The sequence below is a fragment of the Dermacentor silvarum genome, chromosome 1 (genome assembly GCF_013339745.2).
Source record: "Dermacentor silvarum isolate Dsil-2018 chromosome 1, BIME_Dsil_1.4, whole genome shotgun sequence".
NCBI classification, from domain to species: domain Eukaryota; kingdom Metazoa; phylum Arthropoda; class Arachnida; order Ixodida; family Ixodidae; genus Dermacentor; species Dermacentor silvarum.
The window spans coordinates 76,399,752-76,427,512 of record NC_051154.1 but is presented as its reverse complement, the minus strand read 5'-3'; the positions used below and the strand labels follow the sequence as shown (position 1 = coordinate 76,427,512).

At 46.1% G+C, this 27,761-nt stretch overlaps 1 protein-coding gene across 2 annotated transcripts in view; it reads right to left on the bottom strand.

Moving 5' to 3' along the window:
- Window positions 1-27,761, bottom strand: part of LOC119466526 (protein spire homolog 1) — a 200,882-nt gene that overhangs the window by 34,930 nt on the left and 138,191 nt on the right. Inside the window, exons 9-11 of one of the 2 annotated variants that reach the window (XM_049669896.1) lie at window positions 13,369-13,506; window positions 9,270-9,447; window positions 8,217-8,485 (exon numbers count right to left, since the gene is read on the bottom strand). The exons of the other annotated variant lie outside the window; for it this stretch is intronic. Of the exons in view, the coding sequence (XP_049525853.1) occupies window positions 8,217-8,485; window positions 9,270-9,447; window positions 13,369-13,506 (585 nt within the window). The remainder of the gene's footprint in view (window positions 1-8,216; window positions 8,486-9,269; window positions 9,448-13,368; window positions 13,507-27,761) is intronic. 2 annotated transcript variants of the gene reach the window in all.

Sequence of the window (27,761 nt, the reverse complement as noted above, 5' to 3'; positions counted from 1 at the left end):
TGAAGTAACGACGAAGCGGCAAGCGTTCTGACTTACTGGTTGGAGCAAAACAATTATAAGAAAGGGAGAGCGAGAAATATACAAAGACATAAAGGAGGTAAGGAGTGGGCATCATAACTGCCTCGCAATATTACGAGCACCTGGACCACTTCGCGGTCATAGATGGAGTCACAGGGAGTATTAGAGGAACGAGGGATGCAGATTCGTAAAAGGAAAAATGCGAGGAAACGAAAGGAACCACACGTAGTGGTTGAAAAAGCCGCCAAGTCCCTTCAGATGGCGCCAATGAGTATAAATACTTGATCACAACGGAAAAAAGAAAAGGAAAGGGGTGGCTTGCGCTGACCACCTTTATGCTGTTCCTTTCCAGTGACCTGTACCGGAGGCGAGATCCATGAGGCCAAGTTGAGAGCCTCTTCGCATGTACAAAGTTGAATGAAGCCTTTTGCCCCCAATCCCTGTGCACTCACCAACGTGCAGGTCTCCGAGAATCACGTTATCTGCGGTAAGACCTATCGGACGCGGATGTATCCCGCTTGGCTGGATAACCGAGCGTCGATGAGAACAAAGACATGGAAGCCCCAAGCAACTCGGCTGCGCGTCGCCAAAGGCGTGGGTGCGACGAACGTTTCGATAAGATTATTCAAGTGGGAAGTCGTATATAAGAACAAAGCGACATTGATATTGGGACACGCATCGAGCTTGCTAATTTGCTTTCTGGAGTAGGGAACAAGTCGAAAGCAGCGCATCTATACTACCGCCCCGAGAGGCGTAATGAGGCACCAAGACGCGTGTGGGTGTGTTCACACAGCGATTGCGTTACCTATGAAGAAAAAATAAATGGCTGCACACGGCAGTAAACTAACACTATACCGGGTCCGTCTCCTCCTGCTCTCTTTTTACGCAATGCAGCTGTGACAGGAAGGAATAACCATTTCACCACAAATGGCAGACAAAGCGTTTACATACGCGCCCAAAAAAGCGGGTGCGATCGAGTTGGCTTGTCGGGCTATAATTTGCCTTTCGGGCTCGTGCAAACGCTATATGACCATATAGACGGGTCTCGGGACGGGCTATATACACGTCTGCACGAGCTAATTGTTTGGCTCAATCCCTGCCGCAGACTGCAACGAGAAACCGGACGTTTTGCATGCACACCCGACCTGTTTGGCTCTAACGCGGGCTGTCAACTGAGATCTCGGTTTCTGGAAAGCAGGAACTTGCACTGACACATGCCATCTTTGTGGCCACATATCTCACGGTCGCTAAATTAGTACTTTACGGCGCTTGCTACAAAGGAAATAGCACCACAACTGCATTAAAAAATAATAATAATGCACGCGCGCGTTTATGTAAACAATAGGTGGTCAAGCTGTCTCAACTCGACTTTCTGTAAGACTGATCGCGATGCGTTCACCATTTATCACATAGGGGAGCCTCATCGATTAACTGCACGCGACTTTCTCGAGAGGAGTGAGTCAACCTCGTATATGCACGTAGAAGTAAAAGCGGTGTGCTACGAAAAAGCAAGAAAAGCGATGTTCTGAGCGCGGCGGTTCGAGAGACAATGCTGATTATGAGCACCGTACCTTGAACCCAACAGCAGGCAGAGTCGCACTTTTCTTGCTCTGCAAAGCATGCATCTCGAGTGCACACAGGGTTGGCTTCCTCTGAACGATTACAATGATCGCAGATGCGTATTATTAAACGGGCGTATTTGCCCCTTCCGAGGCGGCCACCCTCGCCGTAACCGATTACAACGTCCGCGACACAAGCGCTGTGAAAGGGCACGGTCACAGCTTATAGACACACAGACAATTCGCGCAATCCCGTTGTTCGAGAGAGAAGACGAAAACAAGAAAGACGGCGAACAACTGATTCCTAAATGCCTGCTCGTTGCCCGCACTGACAGACCATTTCAGTCACAACCCTTCACATCGCAGGTAAAATTATGACCGAAGCTAACGCCAAACAAACAAACAAGCAAGCAAACAAACGTCGCAGCTATACGCCTTAAAATTTGCACCCAAAGGTTTGAAATGCCGGAGCAGATGAACGTCCATCTTAAAGGTATGCAGATCTGAAGCAACATTGTGTGAAGCTAAGCCAATTTTGCACGCGTGTGGATTATAAATTGCCAGCTGAATCGCGAAAACAGGAAAACGCGAAACACGAACAGAGGTAAGTAAGTTTTCCTCGTCCTTTCACGTAGTCTGACAGCTCGCAATGTCCACGTTCTCAAGCGAGCCGTCTGAAGCGCGAAAGCATCAGGGCACGCGTGTTCACAAAGCAGTTGGTGCAAACCATGCAGAGACCGATATCACAAAGCAGTTCGTTCGTTAGTGATGCCTCCCATTAGTCGTCTCCCTTCGCCAATAATACGTCCAACGTCACGATCGGCACGTATCTGCTCTTACAGTTGTAACGTAATGACTTGTTTTAAAGTGAAATTCATAAGAGCAGGCTTCGGCTAATCGCGGTATCAAACACGTTATTGGAAAAGGCGGTCGGTCAGTGACACGCATGCAGGCCTCAAGAACGAAAATCTTTATGAATTCGTTCCTGCAAGCAGGTCCCTTCGCGGCATTTATCGCGTCCGCATCGGAAACGAGAAACTGCCCATATACTGTATCAAAAGGCGCGGTGAAACTGAACCAAGTGCGTGGGGCGTGTGTTAGGCGATGCCGCAGAAGGGATAACGCTTCGCAATTCTCGCCTGGAGACTGCGGCCGCACCAGCTTCGTCCTGCTTTCCCAATTCCTCGTGTAAGAAGAAGAAGAAGAAGAAGAAGAAGAAGAAGAAGAAGAAGTAAAAAAAAAAAGGGGGGGGGGGGGACGAAATAACGTGTTGCAAGCCCGAGAGGCACACGTCGCACTTGCGGTATCGCGAGTTTTTATCAGGAGGTGGTGGAGTGAAACTTCCTCCTCTACGCAACCCGATTTTGATAACACATCGCTCGCTATTTAGCGGCCCTTTTCACCAGAAGGATGACTACAGTGCCAGGACCCCAACGTTAGTCATATTCAAGCTTCAGCTCTGCATCAATGCACATTGCATCATTGCACAAACGTGATTTTTAAGGCGGCGTTGAAAATATACGCGCTCAAAAATTTCTGTGTCAGACCTATTCCTCTTTTTTTTTTTTTTTTTTTCATCAGCTCTATATAGACGTATACCATGTGCACGAGCCGCTCGGTAACTTTCGGTAGCAGTTTTAACTGCAGTATACAAACTACGATGTCACGTATCGAATGCTATACTCTTTCGGATCGATCGAAGTATTCGAGAATGGCCTATTATACGAGTTTCGTATGACTGGAAGTCGGCCTGCCAAAAAAAAAAAAAAGGAAAAAAAAGAAAGCCAGACAAACTTTCTACCAGCCGCTTCAAGTGCCAAGCCCAGCCAGGAATTGACATTTTGCTCATTTACAAGCTACGCAGTTGAGCGAACTTCCACAGACAGCATTGTGCGTATTCAAGGAATCGGCGCTCTTTTTCTTTATATTTGGACATATTTCGCCTACATGCTTCTTCCGTTTTTTGTTTAGAAGCAGAATAATATTGGGCATTCGATATTCGAAGCCGGCGCTTTTCAAATATTATTCCAACATATTTAACAGCCTCGCCGAACCATGCAGCAGCACGGTGGCCAATCACAGCATTCTCTCCGCGACAGAACGATTATTGGGCTTCAGTATTTCGGCCCTGTCCTCGCAACTTTCTAGCGCAGGTAGCTCATTAGTGCATGCGCGTTATCCCACCGCAAGTCAGTTTATACAACAGGTGCAGGCTCGGTCCCGGTCAGATATTTCATAACGCTGGCGAAGTGAGTCAGCAGGCAGTTCGCATCTACCACATGTCACCGTACAACGCAGACATTCCTAGCGCGCTTTTGCGCGAACCTGCTCTATATAGCCCCACTTCCAATTATTACGTACGACTCCAGACCACCTATTGCACAGCCATTCTTGTGCCAGACGTTTAAGCAGTCAACTAAGACGAGCAATTCCAAACGAACAAAAAAAAAAAAAAAAAGGGGGGGGGGGGGGGGATGAGCTGCAATGTTCAGATCGGTCTACAGAATGGCCCTCCGCAGACAAAGTGCAGCAGACGCTTCAATAGACGCCCAGGGTTGACCGACCCCACAGCGTTTCCGGTTTAATGGGCTTCACTGTTGTTAGTCACTACCCCTGCCTTTGACAGCTGCCGCCACAGCAAAGCGGGCACACGTCGGGCACCGCACAAGCCATAACAGTTACTAAACAGCTTTATTTTTTAAACTATACTGGTACTGTTATTTCCAGTGTTGTTAGTCCCTTGTACGCTCCAAAGTAAAGCGCACACTTCCACCTGGCCAGTGTCACAGCATGTAACTACCACCTGCTTGAAACGGGAAACTTGAAGGAAGCGGAGATAATATTGCTTTTTGATTGACAACGCGTAATAATTAAGTGAAATTGTGAGATGACTACTGATTAACGAAATCATTAGAAAAACTTGCCAATTAACTTATTTACTTAAGGTCGCACATTGCAATAGCAGAACCGAAGCCGGCCAACACTCTAGGCATGTTTCGCTAAGTATAGGAATCTTGAGACTAGCAGCTTGCAGCATCGTGATCTCTCTGCACAGGCTTACGCTCGGCTTAGTTTACTTCTGCAAAGCCTCGCTCGCACAAGGCGGAGCGAAACTAAGTGGAACGGTAGCGCGCTTTCTGATTGAGCTTGAGAACGAGTAATCTTGGAAACTGGTGCCGTAGTCTCAGGATTTTTACCAAGTGGACATGCCTAGCACACAGACCGGTTGTAATGCCATAAATGCGACAAGTGGCCTCAAATTATTAACAATGATTTAATTGGTTAATAATAGATAATTAAATAGATAATCAGTGACCATCAAACATCTTTAGGTTCATTACGCTTCATTACGTTTTGCCGAAAATAGACATTATTGAGTGAGCTTCCCGTTTGACGGTGGTACAGCGCTGTACAGAGCAGTGATACGGATGCCAGAGAGCCCACCGACGCCTCCGCGCGCGGTGTTTAGCGCGTACAGATACTTTCATTGAAGGACTTGAATGCAGCCATATTGATCTCTTATCACGAAATTCTAGCTACACTGCCAAGGCCAACCTGCAAAAACGTGAGAGCCGCGCTCAATGCCCCACGTTTCGAAAACGCGCTAGCCATGGCACTGTTGGGCAAATGATAGAAGTACGCCGCGAGTCAACAACAATTGCGCAGCCCGCTCACACTGCATTTGAGGTTCTGGGGCCATGCGCACGAATGTTGTGCTCAGGGAGATCAGGTTCTGTATACAACAGCCTATTGGAACAGCGGATGCGGAGCACGTAGCTGGAAACCCCGAACTTCATAACTTCAGAGCAGTGAATAAACCTGCCAGCATTCAAAGCGTTTACCCACATCAGCCGCAAAACGTCAGCGACGAGCACGCGCAGAATTGGCGGGCCATGGACCATTTTCGCGTTGAGCAGCGGTTCATTACACCGAAAGCTTCCCGCATACAAAATATGTGGGACACTATATGCAAGTCAGATACTCCTGGATAAACTGACTGCGCTCAAACTTCGCAAAAATAAAGCGCTGTATATGCGACGCTGCTACGACGTTTCATCATGTGAAGAACAGCTGCTGCAGCTGGACGCCATGCATAAGAAGCTGCGACACCGAGCCAAACGTGCCGTGCTCGCGGTTTGCTATTTGCATGATGCACCGAGTGAAACGGGAAAAACCACCTGCTAAAGAGTATTCGCCGTACTTTTCTTTTGCGCATAAAATTGGTGGAAAGCCAAGCCGTCCTGCGGTGAGACGTTATACGATCGGTGGAGAGAACAGCGACAGGCGGGAGGAGGGAAAAATAAAAGCAGCTTGAAGGCGGCTTCGAAAGACGTGCGATGCATGGTGAAGACTACGGTGCGCTCGTCGGCTAAGCTCACGAACAGCGGTTAGTGTTGCCTATACTGGGTGTTTCACCAAGCTTAAAGGGAAGAAAGTGGCCTAGAGTTACTGAGAGTGTCTTCATAGTGCGCTTGGTTGGCTGTATTTATTTGTAAGAAGTTGCAGAGCGCGTTCAGAAACACATATGGGCTTTACAAAAAAAAAAAAAAAAAAGACCGCGAGATATGACAAAATGACGTCACTAGTTGCAGGCTTGCGCGCACTTAATAGATAACATCGTGAAAACTATTTCACTGGACGTTTTTTTTTTTTTTTTTTAATATGCTCTACAACTTCTACAAACACAACTTATGTGCTGAAACAAAACAAAACTAAACAAAAAAAAGTTAAAAGATAGGCGTAATTCAACTTAATTAAATGGACGGCCTGTGACCATAGCATGGATCCCAGTGCTCGACAGGGCGCTCCCAAACGAAGACCTCGGCTTTCGCGTTGTGTGCCGTGGATGCCAGCCGTCGCTGGCAAGGCAAGATAACGAACCTATTTTAACAGTGAAGTACTAAATCATCAGGTGCTCTTTTACACGATAACCGAGAAGTTTTGCCAACATTTTTGTCGCGAAATATGACCCCTTGTTAAAAAAAGGGATGTGACATTTGTTTAGTGCCTTTTATTTTCCTTATAATAGAAATATGCAGTAACTGACTATGAATCTGAACGTGAAGCTGGCCAATTAGCGTATAATTTCAGTAACGGTGTTCTCTTAAGGCATAGTTTCGGTTTCCCGACCTGTCGAGGCTATCCGTGACACGCACAAAACGTGCAACTCAGAGGGAATTGCGGGGAAATGCGCAGAGAGGTTTATGCGTCACAGAGACTGCGTCATTACCATAACACCGTTAGGCGCGCTTTCATACGCGTTACGTTCAACGCTTGTGATGTCGCCGTGTGTGCCTGGGTTTCAGACACCAATGACAGTAACTAGAAAATAAGCTTGACAACAACAACAACAACACAATAATAATAATAATAATAATAATAATAATAATAATAATAATAATAATAATAATAATAATAATAATAATAATAATATGCAGTGTGTTCAGGAATTCTAGCAATGCCCTGTTAGACCTGCAATGTCGTCTTTCTATATAAGCAATAACAGTAAACGTCTGAAATTTCATGGCTTCTGCAGGCTTCCTCCCATTTTATGTCATTCTTCAATAATGATCGCGTATACATCAAGACTTGTATCTCTAAGGTATGCGAGTATGCTTACGACATGTATGTAAATTTGAGCAAGAAGGTCAGATCAAGCGCTTTCGATTTCATAATACAGCCCATAGAAAAATCCAAAGACCAGCACGGTGCCAACAGCGTAACAACAATCACACAAGTCAGGTATTGCTCCTTGGGATGTGCATGCAGCGTTTATGGCATCGAAAGCACCTATGATGGCTAAGACAAAATGAGGAAGTCTAGATGACAATTTAGTTCGCGATGCACTAACGCTTCTGCTAACATTGGTGTTACGCTCTTAAAATCTGGCACGGACATGGTTGCATTCATGTCTGGCAGTAAAGTAGTTATCATGTGCTGTCGTGATAATTTCGACTACCGCTATGTACGCGAGGCGTTTTGAAGACCAATCGCAGCACACATCGCTCGGAGAAAAATGTCCAAGAGCGTGTGTATCGAGTAGTGGTTAAGGCAGTTTGCTTTAATTGTTTTCTGCGAATGAAGCTGTTAAAGTGCGAATATGTCCGTGTTAGATTAAAGTAAAAAAAAAAAAAGGAGTGCTTTAATCAGAAATCATAGACAGCGAGACGGAACACGGTATTTCCATATCCCTTTCAAAGACAATTGTTAATTCAGACAGCGACTCCCTCACAAGATAACGTCTGACACACCGGCCAATACCTGTAAAACAGGAAAAGGATCTGGAATTCATCTGGGCGCGCAATAAAAGAAAAACGGTTTGCATGCTGAAGAACGCGGTAAGTCGGCTATAGGCTACATAGCCGCCGTTCCGCTCGGTGGAAAGCGCGATGTTCGATAAACCCAATTCAAGCGAATCGCGGACGAAGCGAAACGCGCGCGCATTCACATGGTGAGCCGCGGTTGTTGGGCGAAAGCAGACAACGCTGCACGACAGGCCGAGTGTGCAGCCTCATTTGCTTTCACGCAGTGTCCGCGGCGAGATATTCCTCGCGCAGTATAATCCAGACAGACGGCGGGGGAAACACAGCCGTCCAGCTGTCGGCGACAAACGCGCACAGAGAACAGAGGATGGCGCACCTGGAACGTCATCTTCGATGCACTTGCGGAACTCGTCATCGTCCTCCTCGAAGTCGAGCCCGAGGCCCACGTCCTCGTCCGACTCGGCGCCGCGGTCCTTCATTTCCAGGTACAGCGACGAAGTGCTGCCGTAGCTACGCACGCGCACCTGGCTGTGCCGAGGCCGGCGCACGTCTGCGTCGACGCCGCCGCGATCGCGCTGCTCCCGTTGCGCTCCCTGCGGCGGAGAGGAGGAGGACGCGGCGGCCCCCTCGGCGACGTCCGCGGACCTGCGGCGAGCGACCGCCGTATTCGGCCCGCGATGTGGGTCAAGCGAAATCTCCGCCTCTGACCCTGGGCGCCACCACGCCTGGACCGCGCCGAGGAACTGACGAAACGTGACTGCACTGGCGAGGCGAGCGATAGCGCTGGCTAGGCGGGGGGACAGTGCGCGCGACCGCTACAGGGCCTGCCGCCATCGGGCATCTCGGCGAGCGATAAGCGCGGCCGTCACGCAACGGCAGAAACGGGGGGGAAAATGCAAAAACGCCGGGCGCGTAAAACGAAGCCGGCCTTGACAATGGCACTCTCCCGCCGCCGCGGTCGGGTGTTACCCCCAGCGCGGCGACCCAGTGCCAGAGGCCACGCGAAAAAAAACTCGCACCATGTTCTGTGTCGCTTGACACCCACCGCCGGGGGCGACCCGTTAGCCGCGGCCGCATTAACAGCGGCGCCCATGGCACCAGATAGTACACCGAAGGAAGGAAGCTATAGCTGCCTCGCTCGCCCGCTTATATAAACAGTGCGCTTATACACTGCCATCAAACCACGTTAACAGCACGTGCGCTAATTAACCGCACGCGCGCGTCTCCGCGCGAGCTGAACGGTGCCTGGCGAAGGCACATCATTCCGGAAACCCCGTCGGAACGCCTCCGTCAACGTGCTTCCTCCTCCTGCCGTGCGCATCCTCGTCAGACGCACATGCGCGAGGATGCGCGGCGGGCCCTGAGTGACGCGCGCGTGCGGTTATCGCCCGAAATGATATGCACACGGGAGAGGCAAGTACAACTAGACCTCCTTGGGGAGCGTGACAGCGCACGGGGCCACGGAAGAAACTTGCGCCACTGTGCCGAGGAACTCGAGCTGCGCCACTTGCGGAAGATGGGCCAGTCAGGCAGCACAGGTATTGCACGGTTGCGAGCCTGAGCCAGTTTTCCATTACATCCCAGACGGCTGCCGAAACGGCCGATTCCTGCAGTGGAAACGAGCTCCAGCAGTTTCTATATCTGCATGGCTATGCTCCTACACGGCACGTTAAATCTCGTGAACTACGCCAACGTATATACAAACCGTTATAAAACGGGAAAATGTATATAGTATAGCCAATTTTTAAAGAGAACACCCCATTTTGTTTTTGCCTGCCGATTACAGCTATAGACATGGCGCGAAGGCATGCAGACTATTTTTCATTAGTACCAATTCATCTTATCAACCTTCTTTTGCACTATGAATCAGAAGTGGTTGACTTACATTGGCTTTATTACCAGCTAGCTTCTCTCTTTAAGGGCTGGTCGTAGCGTACAAACCGTGTCACGGCGATTCTTATAATCACTATAGTCCCCCCCCCCCCTCCCCCCGCGCGCGCACACGTACGCAGGCACCCCAACTATCATGCACCAAGATTTAAAAATATGCAGATACCACGTTGCTGGACAGAACGAAGGTAATGTTCATTGTCGTCGCTTGGAGATACTCAGATTATTTTTTTGCATTCCGCCTAATTAGATAATTAGTCTTCATTAATTAGCAAACTTCTCCAATATTTTAATTAGATGAAAAGTGTCAATGAGAAAATTGTAGAGCAACATGAAAAACTCCCGATACAGCTTTATGTTGCTCAATACGTGCCACGTAAAAGTGTTTTTCCGAGTGTGAAAGAAGCCCGCGAATAATTGATACAGCTTTATGTTGCTCAATACGTGCCACGTAAAAGTGTTTTTCCGAGTGTGAAAGAAGCCCGCGAATAATTGTATTCGCGGGCTTCTTTCACACTCGGAAAAACACTTTTACGTGGCACGTATTGAGCAACATAAAGCTGTATCGGGAGTTTTTCATGTTGCTCTACAATTTTCTCATTGACACTTTTCATCTAATTATCCTGGTGCATGACAGGTGGGACACCCTGCATATATATAAAGGATTCTGGCACAAATTTATGCCCAGCGAAGATGCGCTCTCGCTTATGGCGATTTCAGAAAGAATTGCAGAAAAAAAAATTGGAGGACGCTTAAGCTTCGCCTTTAAGAGTAGAACGCGATAGCGTTATCGGGACCCGTTCGCATCGCATCGTTCGCATACGGCAAGTAGGCTTCATTCACTGCAACACTGAACGTGGGAAAGCCAGCTTACAAAGACCAAGCTTACACCGATCCCCTTAAAGTCGGCTTCACTTTTAAACTGAAATGCATTGCTGAAAGACGTTTTTCCAGGGGCAATATAAGTGGTCTTATATTAAAATGTGAAGGCCCTAGCAGCTTTTATTTTATTATTTTATTAATTGTTTGCTATTGCCCCTACGCACGCAGGTCCGGTAGAAATACTGGAAAAGGGGTTTGTGTGTGAGTTTTCTCGTAGCAGAATTACGTTTCTCGTACATTCAAATTACAATCCGACGGCGAATCCGACGCCGAATGGTAAAGTCTTTACCATTTTTCTGACGGATTTCACTGTGAGAAATTAAATTTTTATTCACCATAACCTTGCACCACGTGGAGGACCTGCGCGGTCGATGTGGTTGGATGATTTTCTCCGCCACCCGCGATCACACGCCGGTTGCCGATGCCGGATTTTCTGCCACACGGGGCCCTAAACGCTATCGCAATACAAAGAAATCGCGATACCTGCGCACGTACTTTTCCCGCGAACAGTTACAACCGCTTTGCCGGGACGACTTCACTTTCGCTTGATGTTTTGTTTCTACACAATCGCGGAGCGCCCAGAGTACAATATCGTCAGAGCGCCCTCCCCCTGCACGCCCCCTCAATCACATTCTGCGGTCACTATGCAGCCTTTATATTCTCCGGCGAACTATATACAAAAAACCGCTCGGACCGCGACAGCTTTCCTGGACAAGGTGCACCCACTACACACACCTTCATGGCCACAGCAGAGCGCGCGAGCAGGTATATACGCGAGCTTTACTGCCGCGCGGCCACAGTTGCGGCGTGCCATATGACCCACATTCCGAGCGTAAGCAATAGCCGCAGCAGGGCCGAGCGAATGTCGAGCACTTTTCTTTCTGCATAACGCGCGGTCAAAAAAGATGCGCGCGCGGAGCCACGATTGCGCTCTCCGCGGGGTATAGGATGCATGCGCGCAATCGTGACGGACCGTCAGCCGAAGGGGCACTGGCCGTGAAGGAAGGCCCAGATGTATAGAGAGATGACCACGCATGCCTGTATCGTCGGGCCACATCGCGCGCGACAAAAGTAGCAAAAAAGGCTGAAGAAATATGCGCTTCGTCTGGACCTTTCTCCGTGCCTGAATGCGTCCGATGCAATTGGCATAGATTTTCTAAATTTTTTTAAAAAAAAGTTTGAGATACCCTTTTTTGTCGAGGAATTAAATGGAACCAACCAACCGACGTATGCGATTGAACTTGCAAAGTTACAACACGCAGTGTGTCGTAACGAATAACGGTCCTGCGCGTGCCCTTATAGAGTAACGTGCAATGAGCGCAGTTATCCCGTTTTTCTGCTTCTTTTATTTTTTAATTAGGGGTGCAAGACAAATACATATGGTCAAAAGATAACGCGAGACTTTGGCGCACTTGTTTACATCGCATAACGTGTTGATCATCGTTTCAGCTTACCTGTCCGATAAGACAACTACGTTAACGTACCGTATACAATATTATACGACATATGCTAGCTGGCGCATTAAAATGACTCATCCCTAGAAGGAATAGAATAGGAAGCGAAGATCGGTCTACAGGTTCACATTTAATGGAAACGCCGTATACGCAAGCCAGGAGTCGGCGAAGCAGCCTCACAGATATATAAAAATTTTGCCGTTTCGTTTTGCTCGTCTTTTCAACATTCATTTAGTACATTACGCAAACGATGCTTCGAACAGTTCAGTACACTCTATATAGTAGCAAAGGGAGTGCTTTATGCGAGAGTAAGTGATTGTGCCATATTTGATTCCATTTTGGAGAGCTTTTCGTGCATCCCCGGTGGAGTATACGTTCACTCTGATGGGGCACAGGTAGCGTAAACGTAATTCATCTGGGAGTACGGGAATTCAAGGAAATGGAGTCGAATATGGGACAAGCACTTACTATCGCATAAAACACCTTCTTTGAGTGTAGAATTACGTATACGGTATACAGAGAAACGTGCGGACTATATAGTGACTCGTATACTATACTTGGCATAGCTGAGCACCAAGTGATCGAAGCGGTAACAAGATGCGTACAGTCAAGCATGGCTAATTCGCAACATGCGTAGCACTATGCTGCAGTAACCCATAAATCGCTCCCGTAAATTTTGTTCTTATGTACGTTACGTTTAGTCATGGAAACATGGGTAAAATCACCAAAAAACAGCCAACGGATGTTACCATTACATTTAAGGCAACGGTACCATTTATTTTGTACTTCATATATGACAGTGTACACATCTATAAAGGTTACCGTGATATACATGACTGTACACCGTCAGGTGCGTGCACGCCCACTCACTGCACTGTAATGACGGTAACCTTTATGAAGGTGCATATTTTCGCATTTCGAGGTACTAGCCGGGATTTATATGATGTGTCGGTTATTATTTCTTTTTTCTGAATTCTGAATGGCGACATGTCGATCGGAGTAAAATTTACACATGCAAATGACATCACCTAGAAATAGCTCATGTGAAACTTTTCTCCGATCGACATATCCGAAGATAACGACGACTGAATGGAGGTGATTTTATAATATGCCGAAAAAAAAAAGGGGGGGAAAAGAAAAAAAGCTGAAAGAGAGAGAGACGGCAGCCGCAGGGTCGCCAACAGAGCGGACATGCGTAACGTGGGACGTTAAGAATGCAACCTAAAGGAAGAGTACAGGAACCGCGAAACATGTAGCGTCGACGAGCGCGTCGTCGAAGCACCGCTTCAGCGACGGACGTACCGGACAGCACGCAGACAACGGCGCGAATGGGGCTGCTCGGTTTCACCATGACTCGCCGAAGGCTTTGGGCCATGGCCAGCAGCGCACCGTCGGGGCGCATCAACTTCGAGCCGGCTGAAGCTTGGGCGGCCCGACGGCCTGCGTCGAGTTACGCGCTGCGATTAGCATTTGCCGGAAGGGCGAGTTCCTCGCGGCGGAAGTGAAAGCCGGAAGCCCGCAGAGGAGGGGGGGGGGCTTCTTCACGGCGCGCGCCTGCCGTTTTCACGCACGCTTGGCGGCCCACGGCCGTTTAGGCCAGCACACCGCCGTTGGGCGTCGAGCGCTCAACCGTTGCACCAGCCGTGGCTGGTCTAAAGTGGAGCGAGCCAAGCAAAAAACACATGCACATACAGTTTATGCCCTTCCTGCGCTAAAATCCAAACTTGTATTGACAAAGCGCCATCGACAGCAAAGAACAATGTTTTCGTTAAATCCGCTATTTGTTTTAAAAGTATGCACGTACATTGACGCAATTAAGATAAGCCGTAATTTGGCGCGCACCGGAGGTGCTGAAAAAAAAAAAAACGAAAAAAATAACACGTCATAACATTTCTAAAAAGTAATCCATCTTACTATACAAGAATGTCTACAAAAACACCGCAAAATGCTGCAGTAAAATAGAGCATCCCTTGGGTCTTATCCAGTTACCAAGAATAATCGTCACTAATCTTGTGTACACTTCCGTTTATTGCGCACGCTATACTTTGCTGTCAGGAAACGCAGTTGCCATTCGTGACCTGGAAGTATCACAGGGTGTCCCAACTATCATGCACCAAGATTTAAAAATATGCAAATGCCACGTAGCTGGACAGAACCATAGTAATGTTTGCGTCGCTTGGAGATATTCATTGTTTTTTTTTTCATGCCATCTAATTACATAATCAGTCCTAATTAATCAACTTCTGAAGTATTATAATTAGATGAAAAGTGTCAATGAGCAAATTGTAGAGCAACATGAAAAGCTCCCGATACAGCTTTCTGTTGTTCACTGCGTGCTACATAAAAGTGTTTATCCGAGCGTGAAAGAAGCCCGCGAATACACGCAGAATTGCCGCGCGACTGGCGGCTCGAGGCACTTTGTGTGTAGATAGTTGGGATACCCTGTCTATACCGGGAGTGCCGCGTTAAAGAAAGCCAATGCACGCAAGACACATTACAATTACCATTACCATTACAGATTACAATTACTGACACATTACAATTACTGGGGGGGGGGGGGGGGGTTACAACCTCCCAAACCACCACCACATCCCTGTTGGTGCGCCACTGGTCAACATTATCAGAGCGAAACAAAAACTAATAATAGCGCTGGGATACGACATTGAGCTGGACCTTAGAGCTAGAATCAACAGCTGCATACAAGGGCAGACTACCCACGTACTGGGTCGTTTACCGTTGCCTGTCACGGGGGCACACTATAGGCAACACACGCCAGGTTCAGCTTCTTTTTATTGTCTATCCTGACAAAAGTAGGCATTCGGTGAAAACAGAGGCATTTAAACTGCGCGTTTCCCACGGTTGCCAACACATCTATTCAAGAAAAGTTCTTAAGGGTGTAACAGCACACATGCACAGACGGGGACAGAATGAAGAAACAACCGGACACCATTCCCTTTGTCCCCGTTAGATGCTTTACCAACTAGCCCACCAAGCCATCCTTGCAAGAAAAGCTCGTTGGCCAACGTCATACTTGAAACTGGACTATGGCAGGCACCTACACTGGCATGCATTCAGGCATATAGACTAACCGAACGAGACCCCCGAACACAGCGATGCCGCCAGGCGTGTTCGGGCCCTGTACGCGTCACACACAGTGGCCAAATTTGCCATGCACATTGTGACATTAGGATTATGCATTGTGATTTCAATAAGCGATTCATAAAACAATAAGTTGGCAGGTGGACGACAACTTTCCACTTAACGATCTCTCTTCACCTTGTGGATCTCCGAAATACTCATTAGGAATTAGTTACACATCGCTAGTTGGCGGCTCGTGTACCTGTGTGTTGCTTTCACTGCAGTGCGCAAGTGCTTCGCGCTTTGGTGGCAAGCTTGTGCTATGAATTTGCGAAATTTTGTGAAGCTTGTGGAATTTTAGGTGCTCTTTCATTACCAACTACACAATTAACCTTTAATTACCAAAATTTGTACACCGAACAAACAGGAGTACCATCCTTGGAGTACAGCATTTGTTGTTATACTCTAGACAGCTCCTGTTATTTGTATACTGATGATCGTAGCCGCGATGTGGCACCGTTTCTGGGGTATTTTCACAGAAAAAAAAAAAAAAGAAGTAATTCTGCACATGCTTTTCTCTCATTTGTGCCTACATGGCCTTGTTGATTTCGAAATGGCTAGGTGTACGTTGCCCACCAAATAGCACAAACCGGACGGAAAACTGGAAGGCATTCTTTTCATTCTCCCTGCATTTCACAAGCCCCAGTTCCGTTTATTCTGTTGCTACACGCGACATTCACGCACGAAATCACACTCTTCTTATTCGAAGATGACGAAGTTAAACTATAGTTTCACGACGACCCCTGTGTGTGAATCCGACATCGGCGGGTCACGACTCGGGAGCTTCGGGCACTGTCGACAAACGAAGCGGCGTGCCGCGAGGCGAAATTAAAAATAAATTCCTGACAGGAGAAGGTCATGCCCAGAGCACATAACAAGAACGGCGGCGCTCGGGTGACAGGACGGAAACATACCGCGCCTGTGGGCACAAGGGTGACGCCGACGTATATACATGTATAATCGCGGCCTGACACGCGCCGGCACGACCTGCGACCCGTTCCTATACAGACCCAACGGGATTTGAATGCGCGTTCGCACCCTATGGGCAAAGGCAGAATCGACACAATGCGAAAAGCCAACAGGACAGAGAAAAGAAAGTAGTAGGGGTGCGGATATTATATGCATACAAACATGCAAATATTCTTTTAATCATATATATATATATATATATATATATATATATATATATATTCACGAAACCAGGCGCTTGTTCTGACACATCCAGGTTAAGGGTGTGGCTTCTATACAGCGCATGTGCTGCACCGGGCGGTCCTGTGCGGATTTCTGATTTCGCACTTCGTACTAAGCGGAGTCCGGCGCTACTGCACTTCAAACAATACAGTCTAAAAATGCATACACTGGGGTGTGGTGTCGTCAAACCGTAAAAGAAAAAAAAACTTCGAATAAAGCAATATTTCGGATAAAACGATTTCATTATAACGTGCCTTACCGTATATGATTTGTTGCGGGCTGCTTCGTTCAAATACCAACTGGCGTTAAGTCTATTATACGGGCACGCGGGCCGCCGGACACGTATATCCAAAGAAAACGCTAAGCAAAACAAATACACGCGCGCAGTTAAAACACTCATGCGTTAAGACAGTAAACTTTTTTTTTCTTCTTTTCCCTTTCTTTATGACGGGTACAGCAGGTTGCTGATTCAACAATATTCGTGCGAGTACGTCAGTAACGCGTAGGAGCACTCTTATATTCAACGGCGACTTCGTCCTTCAAAGTATGCAAACGGGCTTGCTTTCGTTCTGCTGGTTCAAACGGAAGCAAGTATAGCTTCGGAGAGTCCGAATGAAGATATAGCAACCCATTATCACCGAGTGCGTCAACGTACAAGTATACCGCCCACAAGAAACAATAACACTTCCGCCCGCGTTCACCGGCAGCCACGCAGAACGTCCACGCAAGGCTATAGTCTCCCATGAGAGGAACGGCACTGCACTTTCGCCGTTAGGAGGAAAGGGCTGCCCCGGCCCGCCCACACTTTTCGTGAGTCACGGCCAGAGAGGCCACCTGCCGCGGCTTCCAGGGATAGCAGCAAATACCACCGGGCTCTCGTTGTGGGCGGCAAAGTCAAGGGAGCGTCCGCGCAGCCACGCACGCACGCGCAGCGGAGGCGGCGGCATGCGCGCTTTCGTGGGCGCCGCCGCCGCGCAGAGGACGCCCGCTGATTGCGGAGAGCCGCGCCCAAAGCGACAGTGCGCCCACGAGAGCGCCCAAAATGGCTGCGGCTGGCGCGCGCCACTGCGTCCAACGATGCTCAATAGCGTCTCCGTTCAGACCCCGTAAAGTGTAGCAAAGTCGCAGTTTTATGCGAAAGCTTCCTGAAACCACGAATTTCGTTAAATCGAGGTCTCGTACGTTCTCGGTACGGCACACAATAGACAGTACACAATACAATAGACTGTACACAATAGACAGAGCGCGGCTTACGCTCCGCTCAGATTTCACGCTCTGAGATACTGCAGGGAACTGCGTATATTTCGCATTTGATAAGCGCGTCTTGCCGAGACGTGAACGACGCGCTATCAACTCGGCTGCAAAACGACGAAGAGACCAAGTAGACGCGTGTCACGCTCCGCTCAGTCGGCTTGGTAGCGGAGCGAGGGATGCGATCTTCGTTCCGTTGCCGGTATGAGCGTTGTGCGCAAGCGCACTAGCGTTCCCGCTAATTGCGGTTGTGTGGCATTTGCTAGCATATGCCGGTCTGAGTGGAGCGGACAGCAAGCGCTCAGCTAAAACACTCTACTGCAAGTAACTGCGTATATTTCGCATTTGATAGGCGCGTCTTGCCGAGACGCGAGCGACGCGCTATCAACTCGGCTGCAAAACGACGAAGAGAAGTAGACACGCTGTCACGCTCCGCTCAGTCGGCTTGGTAGCGGAGCGAGGGATATGAGCGTTGTGCGCAAGCGCAACAGCGTTCCCGCTAAGCGGTTGTGTGGCATTTGCTAGCATATGCAGGTCTGAGCGGAGCGGACAGCAAGCGCTATGCTAAAACACTCTAATATTCCGCGTCGCTATAGCGGTCTTCGCTGAATAATAATAATAATAATAATAATAATAATAATAATAATAATAATAATAATAATAATAATAATAATAATAATAAATTGCGTGAAGAGCCACTTAATTCTACGCAACATATCAGCAAAAAAGGTAATACGCCGAATAGGTGTCGGAGATTAGACGTTCGGCTGTGCAAAGAAGTTGACTTCTCTGCGAAGCCTCTGCTGTACATTTCTGAAGTGCATATCCCACGCACTGCTTAAGCGTGGGATATATATATATATATATATATATATATATATATATATATATATATATAATAAGTAGAGAACAAGCATTTGCTGCACAAGATCTTCTCCTCAGTGACGCCGCGCTGCGCAGGAAAGCGAACTTAAGAGTTACGCGACTAATTTGCACGCGAACATGTGACGATCCAAGCTGCGAGAATTTGGAAAATGTTTAACCATAGCGTTACAGCTCACTACGACTTTTTACACTGTGAGTTGCCAGCAGTGTGTGCATAGCTAATCGGCGCTAGCTAATCGAATAAGAGCGCCGCGAACTACTGTGCAGGTAACCTAACCGCTGACTTGGTCTCTCTGCTACAATTTTTTTTGTACATCTCTCTGCAACCAGTTAAGTTTTTCTTTCTCTCTGCTTCGACATGCGTACGTCGATTAAAAGGCAACCCCAAACGGCGTATATATTGTACTTTCTGTAGGCAACATCGAATTGACCTAATATACAGGGTGTTTCAGCGAACACTTTCAAAATTTATTTAAGGTTGCCTGTGGCAGATAGCACAATTCTAGTTCATGAGCTGGTCTACTCAAAGAGGCGGACATTACTTGCACAAGAAATTGAAATGCATAACCGAATAATTAACAAAAATTCACTAATTAAGTTTTTAACTAACTACCTGATGGTCCATATTGCGATTTAGAAATTGTAGCCGTGGAGTTCGCAAGGCGGATTCACTTGGAAATAATTTTCAGGATGACACCAGTTTCGAGATATTAATTCCCGAACTTTGCGGAGAAATGCATTGGCGTTCCAGTTAACTTTGTGCTTCAATGCATAAAACGACGTTTTGTTAAAAAACTAACTGGAACGCCAATGCATTTCTCCGCAAAGTTCGGGAATACATCGAAACTGGCGTCATCACCAGAATTCGTTCCAAGTGGAATGATTCGCCTTGCGACCTCTACGGTTACAATTTGTAAATTGCAATATGGACCATCAGGTCATTAGTTAAAAACTTAATTAGTGAATTTTTGTTAATTATTCGGTTATGCATTTCAATTTCTTGTGCAAGTAATGTCCGCCTCTTTGAGTAGACCAGCTCATGAACTAGAATTGTGCTATCTGCCACAGGCAACCTTTAGGAATTTTTGAAAGTGTTCGCTGAAACACCCTGTATATACTCCCATAATCAGACCTAGGCAGTATTCTGTAACAATTGTTCTTATTTTTTATTCTTCCTGCCATTCTATCAGGATCCATAGTTGGTAGGTTAACATGTTTCGTTAACACGCGTAAATAACGCCTAGACTAGAAAAAGCGCGGTCTTGCGTTTCTTGTCGACGCCCGCGTCTTTTCGCGCTGTAGGCAACGAACTGTTTCTGCCATTCGTCAGCGCTGTAGCCGGTATCGGTCACTCGGCAGGACGGATGGTACAAGAGCGGAACAGAATCGCGAGGAAGATAATACTTACAAGATATGGCCGCTGGCGTTTAATAAATAGCGTATGGCCATTGGCAGTACTAAAAGCCAAGAAGTGATCAGAATCAACTATTTAACCATGTGCAAAAGAAAACCGAGACACTGCTGGCAGGTGGTCCTTTACAACTGAACAGACAAAAATGGCAAGCTGACAAGCCTGAATCTCAAGTAGAAAATGCCAACGTAAACTGCTCATATTATGTGGAAAACAGAGGGCTCATGATTATCGACATGCATATCAAGCAGTTAAAGCTTATTTCAATTTTACGGTAACCGTTTCTAATAGCCATAGAGAAAGTATATATTTGCAGTATCTGTATGTGCAGTATATACTTGGGTGCGCCAATTAAATTTCGCCAAGGATCAAAACAACAACGGAGTGCTTTACGCGAACGGCGATCACTATGTTGATGGGCGTTGTTCGTGTTATTCGTACGTATTCTTTTCATTTTGCAAATAATTTTTTTCGCTAACCTTGAATTACATTCCCTAGTCGACAAGGCGACAATGAAAAAGTTGTGGAGGATGTCGAGAAATGACCGATAACAGCGCTTAAAGCAATCTAGGTCTTATCCAGCAAAATTAAAAAAAAAAAAATATCACGAGACAACGCGTCAACGCGCAAGAGAAAGCAGCGGTCTAAAAAGTAAACCTCGTCATCTAATACGCAGCGGATCTTACGCAAGCTCAAAGCCACGGCTTCGCGTTTCATCAGGATAGCAGGTGCGCCCGGAGGCTATAATCACGCGTCGGGGATAGAGCGCAGCTGCTTGTTCCCAGTGCGGTAACTGACCCGTATTTGACGAGGTTAATTCTACGTTTGACAGCGCAGAAATATCTAGCGTGCGGACGCGTCCTCACGTGGTGTTATTATTATTATTATTATTTTTTTTTTTTTTTGGGAGGGGGGTCTTTTTCACCGAGGATACGCCGCGATGAATCAATACCTACTAGCCCAAATTTCAGTTCTTCACTCACAAACGCAGTCATTTCTGAACATCCTCCAAAACTGTTGCATTGTCTGCTTATTGATAGGGCAAGTTAATAAAGAAATAGATAATTAACCATAAATATTTTTGAAAAAACCATGACTAGCACGAACAGCGCCCATCAACATACACTGACCGTCGTTCGCATAAAGCCCACTGTTATTTCAAAGCGAATAACTTTCTTTGGCTTTTTTCTCACACATTTGTCGGTGGTCGGACTTTCACCGCCGATGCAAAGGCGTCAATGCAGAGAGGTGCGCAACCGAGTTGTAGGGCACATTAAAGACGAACGTGCTGTCGCGCGGGCGTACGTCGGAAGGTGGATAGGTGCTATGGTTGATGATAAAAACTCTATTTGTCGCGAGGTGCAGCGTTCTGGTGTTAGTACTACCTCACTCCAATGGGGTGACTGTACTGCAGTGGCGCACCGACGGAGGGGTTTTTTGGGTGTTGTGAAGCCCCCCCGCCTCCAGCCCCACCAGTCCAATGTGTACCTTCAGTGCTCTATTCGCATTGTCATTACAATTAAGGATGTGGCTTGAGGTCGTATTTTCCTGATTGACAAAAACACTCTACCACTGTCTTGTGTTTATTCATTCACTCTTAAATTACTTTGAGTAAAACACTGAAGAAATAAGCAAATAAGCATCGTCCTCATCCTTGGTGTCATTATATTATTATAATTATTAGGCATTTGCTGTTGGATTCCTCTGACTAAAGCAAGTATTTTGCATATCATGCAAAGTGCTTGCTTCATAATAATTGCTGCAACAAATATACGCCTTCACGTGCGTCATTCCTCTTATAAAGTGAACAGCTTTCTAGAAACTTTCAGCAATGCGCTTACATTGACAATCATCGTCGATGTTTTCAATTCAGCTTGTTTTATTTTAGTCGCACGTACTGCCCAAACTTTTTTTTTTTTCAGTTTTAGAAAGCTTGTTTTCTCGAAAGCCTAGCTCTTAGCTAGCTAAAAAAACCCCAAAAAAACCTAAGCAGTAAAGGAACATTGTAACGCAGGTAGCAAATTCCTTGCCTCAAAGTTTTATTCTTTACACACTACCAATATTGTTCTATTCGAGATATACTTATTCGAAGTGAAGACATCTGTTTTCTACAGGCCACCCTCTGGAAGTGAGTCCCTTTAAGCCCCTCCATATAAGTTCCCGCCGACCAGGTGGCATGTGGATGGAGGGGCTTCAAGTCCCTTCAGAGCAACTACGTCCAACCAATCTTCAATGTTCCTTTCTGGTGCGTGACCAAATGATCTAAGGAGCTTCTACACATTTACTTTATAACGAAGCTCAAGAGTGCATGTGTTTGCGTGTCCTCGTTAAATTAATTAGAAGAGGAGTTTTCATTGTCTAATAACTATGGAATCAATGCCATAAGCACACCTACAGAGAACTGAAACCTCTCACTCCTGCACTACTTGCAGGCTCAGTACAATAAGTGCAGTTGTAGGCGTCTGTGGGTCCAGCACTGTTGTGCACTCATGCATTTTTGTTTTGTGTTGCATTTGCAGTTGCTTCATTGCTTGTCAACTTTTTGAAACTGCACCAAGTAAATCTGAGCTTCTTTTGCATGAACAGCAAGACATAGTTCTTTCATTTTTGCACAAAACCATTTCTAAACTACGCCCACGATGGCGTTATCGTGTGTTAGGAGCATCCTTATACCATTTTGCAGGAAGTGTGGAAGCTTTACCTCATTTATTTTTTAATAGTTGTAACGCTCACGATCGGTTGCAATTTCGTCCTTCTCAACAATGGATTACAGCTACCCCACGAGTGAGGTAGTACTGGGTAGTACTGACACCAAAGCACTGGTGTTGCTATAGTCGCACACAAAATACCCTAGAGATTCCTTCTTAACGAGAGAGAAAGAGAGCAACCTGAGACAGCGCATCAGATTATGCGTAAAAATATGCTCTGAACAAACCATACCGTGACGTTTCTCCCCTTTCGACACTGCCCCTACAATTTCGCACTTCAACATGCGGCAAGCTATACCACCAAACGACTGAGCACTGCAAGAAAGCCAGCTTGTCGATGTCTAACAGAGTGAGAGAGAAAGTTTTATATAGATGCATGTAAGATAGCAGGTGCGGTATTATTTGAGCAAACGGTAACTGCCACGGCATGCATCTGGTCCTTCGGGGCAGCTCATCAGGCTCCCCATGTAACATAGAGCTATCCTATGGTGGGTGATCAACTGCAGCGATGCACACGCGCATGTGCAGGTGGGCCGTGTGCAGCATTACACTGCACTAAAATCGTACCTTTATCGGTTTTGTTTTTCTTACTTTGCTAGTTGCCATAAATCCCTTCTATATTATTATATTCATGCCACATTATTTTTTTTTTCATGTAAATGATGCTCTGCGTAAAGTATACTAGCAAACATTTATAATTAAGAAGAAAAAAATGTTGCAACTGTGGCTTCGGCGCTTTCAGAGTTATGAAGTGGCAGTGACATGTTCTGCCACAATGGGACATTATTAATTATTTAAAGGCAACATTATAACTGTCAGAACACCACCAAAGCTATAATAATATACTCTTGCTTCTTTTCATGATGTTGAACAACATATTCCTTGAAAAAGGAGTTGCCATAGTCGGATCAAATCTGAAGAGCACAGTGGTGCTGAGGCACATCATCATCAAATGATCAATGACCAGTGCCTTATTTTAATGACCGTGAAGGCCTATTCAAATAATAAATTACATCTTTGGCTATACATTTCATTAAATGTTGGACAGCCAAACTGATTTGTACATAATATTTGTAGGAAAAGCCTTTGAGCCAAACAGAGTTGATGAAACTAAATCAGTTGGGTTTGAACCACTAGTGGTCATGAAGCACTGTAAAAAACTAGGCCAAATCAAAATGGTTCATTCCACAAAATAATATGCCAAATGTTTTGAACTATATGAGACATAACAAAAATTTGTTGCCCACCATAAATACAAAAACTAGAATATAGGTGTTTTCCCCATGCTGCTAAAAATAATTAGCATTTTGAGTACATGTAAAGAATTCTAGAAGAAATGAAGAAAAAGAGGAGCACAAGGAGAGAGAGTAAGAGACCGGTGCTTGTCACAGTTTAAGTTTTACTTGGAAGACTGTGGAAAATTTTGTGTTCATGAGGATGGCTAGCACGCCGAAGGTGTGGGCTCTGTTCAGGATAATTCATTTGAGCACTTTCAATTTGCACTTCCTGGCTTCGGGCCATTTTGCATCTAGAAGTAAAAGAAAAAAATAAGGAGTTACATTGCTTCACAAAAGCTTAATCCTTGTTCTACGTTCATGCTTTACAACATTACAATTCGTTAGAAGCAAGGAATTTAGCAGCAAGCACACATGAAATAAAATTTCCATATGTACACCAAACAATTAGTGTAGCTGACTTGTCTGTCCTACCAGGTGTGCCTGTATTTTGTGCTCGCACACCACTTCTTCCAATCTACAGGGTGCTTGCCAGCAGCCAGTGCTTTGAATGTGTGCATATGTCAGTACGTCACACTTAAGTGCTAAGCACCTACATAGTCTTTCATAAATAGCCACTCATGTTGCACTATTTCGCTGCACAAGTTTGTGTGTGCTGATCGGCTCGACACTAACAACTGCAGCTCATATTTCTGTTTGCGCACATACCACTTTTCTCTACGTCTGCATGATTGTGGCATGTCTGTTATTTGTTGCTGAGCCATGGTGGTGCCTGTTCTACATGCCAGTGTTATTTGCAAGAGAGCTTTCATTTGAAGTGTGCAGGGTTTAACAGGAGTTAGAGCAAGTTTAGGTGCTTTCTGACATCATTGCTTGTTACCAACTATAGTGTTTTAGTTTCATGCTAGCACCACTTTTGCAGCATTCATTCAGATTCAACTTTGAATTTGTTGCACTGAGTGCTCCTAGCGTTGAGCAAATTAGTCAATTCAACAATATGTAGCCAAAATTTTATTGTTAAGAGTTTCATGTCATAAAACAAAGTGTGCATTTTGTTGAAACCAGGCTGCCAATTCAAGTTATTTAATTATCCGAGTTAATGAGGGATAAATTAACAAGATTTTATAACAGTTCCAGATCAGATTGGTGTTTGTTGATGGCCCAGCAATGCTTGCTTCATGACCAACCAAGTTTTAAAGAAAACCACCATATACAAACAACATTTATAGTACAAAACTGATTGCATGCACAGCATCGAATGCAAAAGCAGCAAACTAATTAAAGCATGTGGCCTACACGTACAGTGCGCCATGTAGAATAGCAATAAGTTCTCTCCATTGCTTGTCAAAAGTCTTAGCTCATTATGGTACGTTATGTAAGAAGAATAGTAGCTTTCTCACCAGAACTGAAACCCACACAATGTACATTCCTCAGTTTTATTATTTGTTAGTATCCAATGCTCCGAAATAGCAAAATTCTAAAATTCAGGCCAAAGTGGATACTGAATGGCATAGTATTCAATCCAACATTAAAAAAATTCAAACATTCAAGTACACTTTGTCTTTATATTTACTTTATATTACTTGTGCATTCTTGACATAGATATTTTCACAAAAATATGTCTGATAGTTCAGAAACATCCTACAGAAAAAAAAAAACAGACAATTACGATACTCCCTAATGCGAAATTTGAGCGCAGCTCCATACGTGTTTTCATTTCATGATATATTGATGCATCGCATCGATCCCTGCACTAACTGGCAGAGCTGTGACGCGCGGCGCTATATATATAAACCGGCCACACAGTTGCCGCTTTCCAGCCACTGCAGCTTATGCAACCATATTTTTTAGCAGGAAACACTTGAGGAGAGCTCTATGCGCGAAGGCGAGCTTTCTGGTACTTTCTTGTCTTTTCCGCGCATGGCCGGCGCCACCACTACCACGGTTGATGATGATGATGTGGCTTTCCCCTTTGTATCGGGTGGGCGCAAGTTTTGCACCCTAGCTGTTACGTCACAGAAAAAAAAAAAGAAGAAAATAAAGGGGAAAGAATTACAAATGACAAGGGGCATGCTCTCAGTGCGGATCACTGGGCGCCCTGTGAGTCTGTGACACTGCCAACCGCAATCTTGTCTCTAGCTTCTCAGAGGCCGGGCTGCCGGTTGAGCCACCACCACTGTCGTAGTCTCTCTCTGGTTGTCGCCACCACTGTGGATGGCATGACGTCGTGGGCCTCGAAGCCCAATGCTTGTGGAAGAATGGTGCCCTCTAGGTGAGTTGGCGACACCCCAACACACTGGACAACGACATGCATCGCGCATTCTTGAGCCTCCCCACATACTTGGCAGATGGCACTTTGCACTGTTAAGGATGTGTCGAAACACTGCCTATATAGGAGGGTTTGGAGTGCTCCCGCATGGGCTACAATGAGTAGCGCACTCCCTGTGTCGTCGCAGAAGTTCTCTGTAGCTGGGGTGGACTTATGTGAGCGGTAGAGCTGAAAGGGTCGATTTCCCAAGCATGGCAGAGCGCCACTGCTCTGTTTCAACCTCAGTGTACACGTTGCCATGCCGCGTAGCTCAGCTTCTGAGCGCCTGATGCCTGTAGCGGCTGGGCAAGGAAGCTGAACTTGCGGCTCAGTGGGCGCACTTGGGATCTCCACACAGTCTGGGTGCCCCTGAAGCCCATGTATCAGAAAACAGGACGTGCCCACCTCTGGTCTTCTATTCGGCAAAATCAACCCTCAAAGGCCACCTTGCTGCTCATTTCTCGCGCCTCGAATGATGACCACCCCAAGTAACCCTGTATGGCATCAACGGCCACGCATCCGTGGCAGCCGAGAGCCACGGATGCGCAGACGTGAGCACCATCAGGTGATGCAAGGTGGCTTCCTCCCCTTTCCTCCTCGCACTCTCTTCGCTATCGCTGTCTTTCATCTCCCGCTGCACTCTGTGTTCGCTCTTTCATCCTTCACTGTGCACGTTCGCTAGGTTACGCCGAGGCACGTCAACGCTCAATGCAGAAATGTGCACCTAAGAGTTGGGCTCGAAAAAGAAAAGGATCTACTCGTCCCACTGTCCAGCTAGGCTACTCTAGCCAGTGGGACATACTGCCATTTATATGTTATTTCTCACTGCTGCCACTAAGTAAGAAGCAACAGCCAGGGCACAGTGATATGTTGCAAACATTGTACTTGAACTCTGAATGGCCTGGGTTTCCTTTGAATTTTTCTTAGCACTATGCATGCCACGAGCACCTGCACTAAAATAGTTCACACTGAGCGAGCACTTTCTAAAAAAAAAAAAAAAAAAAAAAAAAAAAAAAAAAAAAAAAGCACCATAGTAAAAAAAGTGGCTACTTCTACACTGCAGTCTCAGGGAGACTTCAATTATACTGTTTGATCAGATAAGCCAAAATTCTCAAGCAGACAGGCAATCTGCCACTAGCAAAACTGGAAATTGTTGGCCCCAAACATTTTGCACTGGAAAGACGACTCCTGCTTGAGAATTGAAATAACAACTATCCAATGATTTCTCAACACACGGTGATTACTTCATTTAGTACAAATATTTGAAAGAAGAATGCCGTAAACCCCTTGCTGTGTAAATCAATGCTTTCTCATATTATAAACCTAAGTAAGAAGTCCAGTTGCTAGTCAGTTAGTTAAATTGAGTTTAGTGGCACAAAAGTGACTAAGGCTATGCTGCACCAAACACAAGGTGTTATAAAATCAAATTTAAAAACAGCAAGAGCTGTGTTGCTCTATAGCTTGTGTAAAAAGCTGGTGTCGACGTACTGGCACTAGTAGATCACCTGCTAAAACTACAGCAGGGTGTAAAGGTATGTGTAATTTATATAAATTGCGCAAAAGTTTTC